The sequence below is a fragment of the Papio anubis genome, chromosome 13 (assembly GCF_008728515.1).
Source record: "Papio anubis isolate 15944 chromosome 13, Panubis1.0, whole genome shotgun sequence".
NCBI classification, from domain to species: domain Eukaryota; kingdom Metazoa; phylum Chordata; class Mammalia; order Primates; family Cercopithecidae; genus Papio; species Papio anubis.
Genome location: NC_044988.1, coordinates 106087358 through 106097407, shown reverse-complemented (window position 1 = coordinate 106097407; position 10050 = coordinate 106087358). Strand labels below are relative to the sequence as shown.

Here is a 10050-nt window from a genome sequence, read left to right as displayed (position 1 = left end):
CAGGGTGGCCTGAGGGGGCAGAGAGCCCTCTCCCTGGTGCCCTCAGGCGGCAGGGGAAACGGGCTGTCTCTGCTCTCCCCTCCAGACCTGGTATCCCCCTCTCTGAGACTGCGGCCCCCCCCCAGCCCTCCTGCAGCTCCTCTCCATCCCCTCCCACGTCGGCCCCCCCGGCTGTGCCCTGAGGGGTGGTCTAGTGGCCCAGCTCCAACTCTGTCCAGGCAGGAAGGCCCTGCAGCAGTGACCTCAGAGGAGTGGGCCCAGAAGCTGGGCCTGGGGCGGCCCCTGGAGAGCACTGAGAGGACAGACCCATGCGGCGGCCGAGGTGGAGGATCAGGTTTAATGGTCACTATGAGGGGTATCGTACACCGTTCCGAGCCCGGCCCCCGCCCCAGCCCTCCCTCAGCCGGGAACACAGCCAGGTGCCCTCAGACCCCTGGCTCTGCACAAGGGGGGCCTGCCCCCTACCCCAGCTATATACACGAGCGCCCATCCTGCCGACTGTGGACAAAAGCTGGGAGCTCCTCCGAGTCAGGAGCCCCTACAGTCCACCAGCTGCGCGGCCGGGTCCAGGGGCCCACTGCGGTACCGGTGACGTTCTTGAAACCCAGGACCCAGCCCCAGCCGGGCCCCTGCCAAGCCCCAGGCCTCTGTGCTGGGATGGAGCCTCCAGATTGAGGCTGGTAAAAGCGGAACTCAACAGCAGCAATGAGAGTGCTGGGTGAGCCTGGGGGGATGGGGAGCAGGCCCCACCTGGAGCCTCCTCTGAAGGAGGGGACGCTGCGCCCTTCCCTCCTGCTGCCCAGATGTCCCTGCCGGGTCTGGCGCCGGCTGAGGTCTGAGTAAGCGGGGAGAGGGGGTGGCAAGAGAAGTGGAAGTGAAAGCACAGACAGTCGGAGACTCGGCCAGTGCAGACAGAGCCAGAGACTCGGCCAGTGCAGACAGAGCCAGGCTGGGCAGCCTGGCGACGCTGGCCCCACGCACACGGGCCACCCTGGTGCTGGTGATCGATACGGCAGGGAGGGGGTGGGCAGGGAGGGTCCTGAACACATGTGGGCTGCTGGGCTGGGGTGCCTATGCTGTAACTAGCAGCACAGTGCTTAACTAGTTAACAAGAAATGCTGCTTCCCTTTGAACTGTTTCGGGGGTGTAGAAATTGCACTTATTTCTATGAACCCCATGGAGGGGATTCCCAAAGCCGAGCCTCCAGGCGAGGCATGGCAGGTCAGTGCCTGGCCGCTGAGCATCCACGGGCCATGGGGCGGGATCCTCCCGGCCCCCAGGGACTGAGGCCTCTGTGGCCATGGGTGCGGTGAGGACCGGAACCCACGGGGGGAACCTGAGCAACGTCTGAGGTGCCCTGAAGTGGCTCCAGGCAAGACCAGAGCCGCACAGTCCCGGGGAGCACGAGGCGGCCCAGCCCCAGGTCCCTGTGCAGACGGAGCGGCCTGATGGCGACTGGGCGGAGGCCTCTGCCCCTCACAAGACGTCGTCAAAGTCCAGCAGCTTTGAGTGCTGGCGGCTCTTCCAAAGGCGATACAGCCGGAAGTCAAAGTACGTCTCGATCATCTGCTTCCCTGGGCGGAGCGGGGGGCAGGAGGCTCAGGCCTGGCCGGCAGCCTCGGGATCCCGCCCCACCGAGGCCCCACAGCGGCTGCAGAGCTTGGGCCCAGCCTGGGTAACTCACCTTGGGCTGAGAGCTCCAGGGGTGACTCGAAGGTGACCCTATAAGGAGTCATGAGGGTCCTGAGGTTCTGGAACAGCTGGAAGAAGGGGGGTGCCGTGAGTCTGAGGCAGAGAGATGGGGAAGGAGGAGGGGGGAAGAGATGGGGAGCAGGGCCCACCCTCTTTTCTCAGACCCCCCAAACCTGGCTGCACTCAGGCAAAAGGGATTTCTAGGGGAATGCCCGGGACAAGGAAAAAAAAATGCCAGGAAACACGGAAGGCCCTGCCCTGTCTGTCCACGTTGGGGGTTTCCAGAGGCCTGGGGCCTGGGAGTCACTGTACCTTCTCCCCATTGGGGTTCCCCAGAATGTAGCAGCCCATGATGTGGATGACGTTCGGCTCTGGGTTCACTTTACTCATCAGGCGGCTCAGCCGCTTCCAGAAGCTGGTGGAGAGGAGCGTGTCACCCAGTGGCAGGGACAGGCATCCCGCTCCACAGAGGGGACCGTGGGGGAGGGACACTCCGGAGCCTGGACTCTGCCTCCAGCCCTCCCCGTGCCCAGGGCACCCGGCTTCTCACTGAATCATGTCCTCTTCCTTCTCCACTTTGGCAAAGGTGGCCACCTTGTTCTTGAGCAGATAGAGGTGTCCAGGGCCTCCCTGTAAGAAGCTGTGGTCAGGCACCTGCTTCTCCTTCCTCCCCCTCTCCCACACACATGCACTCGCGCACACGTGTGGGAGGTGTTTTTGGTCGTCCTCTCCTGGCCATGTCTCTTCCCCTTGGTCTCCCTGACCCTACGCCTCTTCCCCTTGGTCTCCCCTCCAAACACCTCTTCTTCTTCATCTCCCCCACCACGTCTCTTCCCCTTGGTCCCCCCCCCCGTCTCTTCCCCTTGGTTCCCCCACCCCATGCCTCTTCCCCTTGGTCTCCCCCAACTTGACCTCTTCCCCTTGATCTTCCCCCACCCTGCCACGATTCTTCTCCTGGGCCAGAGAACACTGAGCCCCACCTGGCAGAAAATCAGCATCTTCCAGATCTTGGCTCCCTTGTGGTAGACGTTCAGCTTCCTCTCTATCTCCTCTGTGGGAGAGTGGGTGTGAGCGCTGCGGCTCCCACCCCAGCCCCAGGGGCACCCCCTGCCTGTGTCTGCTCTCCCAGCCCCAGGACCAGCAGAGAGGGGCCAATGACACACATACCAAGGATGTCCTCGAAGGTTGCGTGCTCATGGTCCTGGGGACAGACACAGGCCACAAGGCCACATCAGGGCTGCGTCAGAGCCAGTAGCGTCACAGCCCGCTGGGGACCTGGGGTGCCAGCGCTGGCCCAGCGTGGGGCTGCAGGAGGGGATCTGTGGGGGCAGGCCTGGGGCGGGACTCACGTAGAGGATGGGGATGATGGAGGGGTCGTCCCGGCGGATGATGGTGGGGATGTACTCAGCCTTGGGCACCTTGGAGGAAATGAGCTAGGGAGACAAAGAGCTGCTCAGGGGACCCAGGCCCATCCAAAAGCCGAGGGGCTGTGGGAGCCCCCATGAGGCTACCTTCTGGCTGCCAGGCAGCCCAAGGGTACAGCCCTGTGAGACCCCCTCCCGCAGGCAGCCGGAGAAGGCTGCGTGGTCCCAGGCAGAGCTGGCTGGGCTCTTGGGACAGGGCCGAGTCCTGCTGGGGTGCAGAGGAGCACTGCCCGGGCTGGGCCTCACCATGACCTTTGGTGGCACGAAGCCCTCGGTGTCGCACGCCACGGCCTCCAGGCCCTTCTCCGTGTCCCAGTCCAGGTCCTCGAAGGCCTCGTCCAGCGTGCAGTGGGAGCTCTGCAGGTCACTGCCTGGGAAGCAAGAGGGTCACCAAGACAGCAGGCCTGGTAGCACCTCCTGTCCTGGCCACGGCCCCGAGGCCCACAGGGCGCGAAAGGCCCGTCCTGGAGGGTCCTCCAAGCAAGTGAGAGGACTATGCAGAGGCCACCGCCAGCCCGGCAGGACAGGCCTGGGACACCACTGGGTAGCGGCCTGATGTGGGGAGGGAGACCCTGGTGCCAGGCTGGTGGACGGCGCGTGCAGGCATCAGCTCCAGCCAAGTCGGCAGGGCGCCTGGGAGGGAGTGGGGGCGGGCACTGCAGTCCCCTGCCCCTCAAGGCCTCTTGCGAGTGGCAGTGGGCACAGCCCTACAGGCGCCCCCGGCCAGCACTGCCGCAGCCCTTAAGTTACCCCATTTTTGAGATCGGAGATGCTGAGGGCGTCCCCATCTCACAAATAGGTAAACCAAGGCTCAGAGTGCAAAAGCGCAGCCCAGCGGCCCTGGCAGGGGACCCCCAGCAGGGGTCTAGGGTCTAGGGGAGGCTCTGGGAAAGGTGGGCGGGCCTGTGCGGGGCACCTACTGTCTCGGGAGTCGTGGGAAGTGTCGGCTTTCATGGGGGTGGGGTCGCTCCAGGACCGGCTGAAGCTCCGCTCGCGCCGCTCAGCGAACGCTGCAGAGAGCAAAACCCGCATTAGCGAGCGGGCGAGGTGGGGCCTCTGGAGACTCAGGCCCCAGGCAAGGGGACCACGGGGACCCTGGGCAGAGGATGCTGATGTGGGTGTGGCCTGAGGCACATGAAGCAGACACGGACCGGAGACTCGGTTGGTTCAGGGGCAGGATCTGCGAACACTGGGGCGGGGCCAGAGGCGGAGTCTGGGAGAGGAGGAGCCTGTCGGGCTGGGGGCGTGGGAGCCTGTGCCGGGTCGGGGGCGTGGCTGACAGGGGAGGAGCCTTGTCGGGCTGGGGGCGTGGCTGGGAGGGGAGGAGCCTGTGCCGGGCTGGGGGCGTGGCTGGGAGGGGAGGAGCCTGAGGCAGGGCCTGGCTGGGGTTAGGGCCGGGGGGCGGGGGGAGAGGGGGGGGTCGTTCTCAGCACAGCTAGCAGCACGCAAAGCCCCAACCAGCCAAGCGCAACGCCGGCCCCCCACCCCCGCCCCACAGGGCCTTACTCTGGGCCTTCACCCTCCGGCTGCCGACCATGCGCAGGTGTTTGCGGAAGTTCCTGGGGGAGGAAGTGAGGGGCTGAAGGCCTTGAGGGGGTGGCGGCAGCCCCTGCCCACCTAGTCCCCTTCGGGCTAGCGCTCTACTGTCACCCCTTCGGTGTGGGAAGCCAGTGCTCTCCCTGGCTCCTGGCACCATCTCCCACCCAAAGGCAAATCCCACCCAGTGCTCTCCCCATGAGAGCCTTCCAGGGCTCCCCTTCGCCTCCAGAACAAAGGTGCAGTGCCTGGCGCTCTGGATCAAGCTTCCTCCGAAGCTGCATTCCCAGGCTCTGACCTTCCATCCTCGCCCGGGACTCACACCCTGAGCCTCCACGCCCATGTGGCTGAGGATCCAGCCTGCCTGCGCTGCAGCAGAGCGGGGCTCCTGTCTGCACCACCCCATGGCGGGCTGGGGGCCTGCAGGAGCCCCCTCTCCTGCTCTGTGTCCTTGAGCCACCTCAGGGGCAGGTCCTCTCCTCCACCAAACTTTGGACCCTGCCAAGGCCCAACATTCGAAACGGGCAAAAAAGTTCCCCAGACATAGCTCTGTAGTTGGAGCGGGGGAGGGGGCCTTGCCTCTGGCCCCATCCCAGACAGAGACCGTGCCCTCGGAATGCAGGACAGAGGGTGAGATGCTTTCCTGCAGCCCGGGCCACATGGCCTCTCCTGCCTGCCACGTCCCCAGAGCAGGGCCAGGCCAGTGGTCGCCACCACCCTTCCCCCATCAGGTCTGCCAGGGCCGAGGGGGCCCAGGCCAGGCCAGCACAGACCAGAGATGGACCCTGGTGGCGAGTGGCTGGCAGGCCCTACCTCTGGATTACAGACGCGGAATCATTCTCCCGTTTCCGGCGCTTCCTCTCCGCGTAGCCCCTGAACACCCTGGGAAACCACCGCGAGTCAGCACTGCCCTTGGCCGGAGGCAGGAGGGACACAGACGTGGGGACAGTGGTGCGAGCAGAGGGCCCAGCAGGGCGTCTGGGGCATGGGGCCAGGCAGAGGAGTCCCAGCCTGCCTCACCTGTTGAGGCCCAGCTCCCGGCAGGCCCTGCTGCGACCTCGGTGCCCGCTGGGAGCCAGGCCCACAGAGAGCGGCACTCCCTCAAGACCCAGGTCCCTGGCCTGCCCAAACCTATTTGGGGGTGGGAGGGTCTCCCCAGGGACAACAGCTGTGCCCTTAGGCACCAAGTCATACAGGTACTTACGAGATGCTGAAGCCAGGGCCAAAAGGGATGGCGTGAGAGAGAAGACACAGTGAGCTCAACCCTGGGCCTCCCCTCAGCCCCCACCCGGCCCCTGCAGTTCCCTTCTTGTCACTGACCCAGTAGATCCCTCACAGGTAACCCAGCCGCCAGCAGGATGCTGGCTACACTGCCAGCCAGCCCTGAATAGGCAACGGAAGCTTATGTCACTGCAGCCCATGCCACCAGGACCGGTTGCTGAGACCGGGCAGCCTGAGGCTGGGAGTGGGGTGGACTCCCCCTGTGCAGGGCACTTCTTTGGTGTGGGGGCCACTGCAGCAAAGGGAACTTCCCTGGAAGGAACCCCAAAACAGAAAACCCAGATGTATGTCCAGACAGAGAAGAGCAGGTCCCTGGGGGGACCCCAAAACTGTCATTGCCTGTGGCACATATGAAACAGAAGTAGGCTTCTATTTAGGGGTTGAGGGAGGGCAGACACAGGCTGAGGAGAGGGGATGGGAGCAGGAGAACCACGCCACACCCCACACCCCACTGACAGCTCATCAGCTGCAGCCCTGGGCCGGGTCCCCTGACCAGAGGACTGTGGGGGGGCTGGGCACCAGCCATGAGAGGGGAAGAGCAGCCAGCCCTGGCCTCCCTGGCAGGCCTGGCACAGCATGGGCACATGGGGCTATTCAGAAGCAGCCACCCTGGTAGGCCCAGAGGCTGGGAAAAAGCCGTGTTTCCTGAGCAGCAGAAGGAGGCCACCCGGCCCTGACCCCACATCGTGGAACAAGACTCACGCTTGCATAGTTGTGGTTGCTGTCTGGAAGCTGAAAAGATTTTCCTTGGGGAACCAGGTACGAATGGGGATGTCGTCTAAAAGAGACAAAAATGAGCGGTGGCTGGGTGAGGTCTCTCCCTCCCTGTTGGGAAGCAGATGCTTCTGAGTCCGGGGGTCAGCAGCAGCGGGCAGCCAGGGCGGGTGGGGGGAGGCTGGCACAGGGTGGCATCCCCCCACGGGCCCAGAGGGCAGTGCTCAAATGTCTGCTGCTCACTCACCAAGACTATGCTCTTGGTGACCTGACGCTTTGATTTTTTTTGGCTTAACTTTCCCTTTGGCCACCCAAAGTTTGAGGAACATTCCTTTGAAAGCACGGTCTGTCTCCAGGAGGCCCAGGAAAAAAATGCATCTGTTTCCCTTGGGCATCTGAGGCCTTCTCCGCAGCCCCCATGCTCTAGCTGGAGGCCCTCGCTGAGGCTGGAGACCACCTTGCTGAGGGTTATCCCCTTCCCAGGGGCCCCACAGCCTTTCCCTGATGCCCAAGTGTGGGGACCGTGGAGTGACATTCTGCCTGGTGGACAAGCTACCACTCAACTCAACAGTCCTGGGGAAACGGGCCCACTGCCTGGCTGGGCCCCAACAGCTTCCCAGGACTCTTGGAGGGCAGCCCAATCTTCCGATTAAGCGGTGTTTCCTCCCTATATATCCCTTAAGATCCTCCCAGGCCCCCTCCTCTGGGAAGCACTCCTTGATTGACCTGGTGCTAGCAGGGCCAAAGCGGACTGTGAGGCCTGGCAGATTTTGCTGAGGAGCTGAGGGAACTCACGGCTCATAGAGTGTGGAGGCAGCAGCAGGAGCCTGCCGGGTTTAATCTTGAGTCCGCTGGCATACTGTGACCTGAGCACCCATCCCCTGTTCCAAGCCTCACAGTGGCTGCTGCTGTCAGACCCTGGCAGTGGCATGCACCCCCAAACCTGTCCATGCCCCGACGCAAGCCCCTCACCAGACACACGGTCAACACTGTACATCCTCTCCAGCTTCTTGCGGCGGCCAGAGGTCTCAGGCAGAGGCGGCTGGTCCAGACCAAAGGCCCGAGGGGTGGGGCCAGGAGCCAGCTGTGCACATCCGGGGCATTCCTTGGAGCCCTGGCGGCTGCCCGCCCAGCTCTGGCAGGGCCTGCTGACATCCTCCCGGCTGCCGCCAGGGCTGGCGCGCAGGGGCTGGCTGTGGTGGTGAGGGTGCCGCTGCCGCCGCCCCTTCACCACCGCCAGCTCAATGGCCTCCGCCTCGGGGCTGGGCAGCAGGGCAGGCTCCCCAGAGATGGTGTACACTCGAGGCTGGGGGCCCTCGCCTGCGGGCTTCCTAATGCCGGGCTCCTCTGAGAGGCTGCCCTCGTAGCAGCCGTTGGAGACGAGGGACAGGCGGCGCTTGTTCTGGGGGGCCGGCTGCATCTCGGGGGACCCGTCGTGGCCAGAGTAGGCATCAGCCAGCAGGTGATCTGGGAGAGACACTGGGTGAGCCTGCAGCGGCGTGGCCCCCCGCTGCTGGTTTCATAGCAGGCCGAAGGCAGAGAATACCCAATGGGCACCTGGCGTCTGTGGGGGGCTGGGGCTGCTCAAACCCTAGTCACTGGCGTGTTTCTGAGCCCCTCACTCCTATCTGGGCCTGAAGCCCCTGCATGTGTGTGGGGGCGGGGTGACTCCGCGCTACCTGTGTACGGTCCTGCTGGGTAGGAACATGCAGGCCACCCCCCAGCCTGCGATCGCACCGTTTGCCTGGTGCCAACTTCCCCCTCCCCCCACCAGCTGGCCCCCAGAGGCAGTGGTGCCAGCCCTGGGGGAGCCAGGAGGCCTGTTGCCATGCCAACGGCCCAGGCGGGGTGGGTGCCATGGTGACGAGCGGCTGGGAACTGCTCCTGGGGCTCGGGCAGGGAGGGCAGGGGATGTGAGGAAGCCAGGCCGGCAGGGCGCCCGGCCCACGCGCAACCAATGCCCCTCACGCTCCACCCCCGGAGGCAGGGATCAGCATCCCCTGGGCTGGGGGGTCTGGGCAGCCCTGGCATGGCCTCGCGTGCCCTACCTGCGCCGTTGCGGTTCTCAGGGTGACTCTGGGACAGGTACTCTCCAAACGCTCGAGCTGCTCTGAGGGTGGACAGAGAGGGCACGGTCGGAGGCCACGGCACGACCCTCCCAAACACAGGGCGGCACAAGAGCCGGGGATCCGGTCCCCAGCCAGGCCTTCGGCGTTGGAGGGAGGGTCGGGGGTCGTCCCCTCCGGGAGCCCACACACCCTTAGTACTGGTGCGCCCTGGCCAGGCCTGCAGGCCCGGCCCCTGCCCGTCGGCCCGTGGAGAGGGGTCGCGAGGCTGGTTGGCTGCTGTTCCCTGGGGAACCGAGGCCACTCCCGACCCGGGGGGTGCGCTCGCCCACCATGCGCTCGCGAGGGGAGGGGACAGGAGGGCAGGGCAGGGGGCCAGGAAGAGGGAGGCGCGGCGAGAAGCCAGAGGAGGGGGCGCGGGGCGCGGGGAGGGCGCCGCAGTGGGAGAGGCTGGGGCCCGGGAGCCCGGGGAGCACCGCGGGGCAGGGGCGGACTCGGGCGGGGTCAGGGGTCCGGGGCGGGGTCCCGGGAAGGCGGCCCCGCCGCACTCACCGCACTTTGGCCGCCACCGAGGACATGGCCTCGCTCCTCAGCGCCCTCCTCCTGGAGGCGGCGGCGCCCATGGTCGAGGCGGCGGCGCATCCCCCGGGCCTCAGAGCGCGCCCCGCGCCCGCCGCCTCCGCCGGGGTAGCCGCGCCGCGCCGGGGGTCGCGCTTGGGCTCGGGTTCGGGGTCTCGCTCGGGCTCCGACTCGGGCTCGGGCTCGGGCTCGGGGTCGGGCCCGGGCCCCGCATGGCCGCACCCGGCGCTCCGCGCGTGCCGCCGCTCCCGGGAGAGCGCTGCCCGGACCGAGGGCTGGCCCCGCCCATCGTGACGTCAGGACCCGGGCGGGCTCGGAGGGGCACTCGGTCCCGCCCACTGTGACGTCAGGGCCCGGGAGCGCTCGGAGAGGACAAGTGACCCCGCCCACCGTGACGTCAGGGCTCGGGTTGGGGGCGGGGCCGGACGGCCTGGCTCCACGCCCTCTCGTCCAGGCCTCCAGAGCGGGGAAACTGAGGCCAGCGGCCGCCTGTTCGCAAAGTCCTGGGCCCTCGGCCCTCATGATCTGCAGGGGTCACAGGGCGGCCGATTCTCCCTCCCCTTACACAAAAGGGCTCCCTGTGCAGTTTGGGACCTGGAAACTGAAGGGGAAGCCGGTTTAGGGGCACCCAGTGTGCTCGAGGCCAGAGGGAGCCAGAGGGCCCTGTCCTGGTCCTGGGGGCCACAGCTCCACGCAGACTCTGGGAGCCCTACCTGCCTGGCCTGCAGTTGCCACCCTAGGGGCTCTCAGGCCCCAGC

General features: G+C 66.1%; 1 protein-coding gene across 8 annotated transcripts; it reads right to left on the bottom strand.

The window, feature by feature from the left end:
• Positions 1-316: 316 nt before the first annotated feature.
• NSMF (NMDA receptor synaptonuclear signaling and neuronal migration factor) lies at positions 317-10032 on the bottom strand. Of its 8 annotated transcripts, XM_009187751.2 has the most exons (16): positions 9266-10032; positions 8696-8757; positions 7620-8114; positions 6636-6711; positions 5857-5862; positions 5466-5534; positions 4623-4675; positions 4037-4126; positions 3363-3487; positions 3042-3125; positions 2860-2893; positions 2673-2743; positions 2243-2322; positions 2005-2107; positions 1685-1760; positions 317-1574 (listed from the first exon to the last, which is right to left on the bottom strand). In XM_009187751.2, the coding sequence occupies exons 1-16, from the start codon at positions 9334-9336 to the stop codon at positions 1477-1479; spliced, it is 1593 nt and encodes a 530-aa protein (XP_009186015.1). In that variant the 5' UTR covers positions 9337-10032; the 3' UTR covers positions 317-1476. The 8 variants fall into 8 exon arrangements, with proteins under 8 accessions (XP_009186015.1, XP_009186019.1, XP_009186017.1 ...); XM_009187755.2 differs by lacking the exon at positions 4037-4126; XM_009187753.2 differs by lacking the exon at positions 5466-5534.
• Positions 10033-10050: the final 18 nt, after the last annotated feature.

What these genes read in the sequence shown, in the direction of transcription:
- NSMF (XM_009187751.2), bottom strand. Translation starts at nt 9,336, where the DNA reads ATGGGCGCCGCCGCCTCCAGGAGGAGGGCGCTGAGGAGCGAGGCCATG. An exon ending in TGAGAACCGCAACGGCGCAG is followed by an intron (nt 8,115 to 8,695) that starts GTAGGGCACGCG and finishes TGTCTCTCCCAG; the next exon opens with ATCACCTGCTGGCTGATGCC. An exon ending in CCTGGAGCTCTCAGCCCAAG is followed by an intron (nt 1,575 to 1,684) that starts GTGAGTTACCCA and finishes CGCTCCGCCCAG; the next exon opens with GGAAGCAGATGATCGAGACG.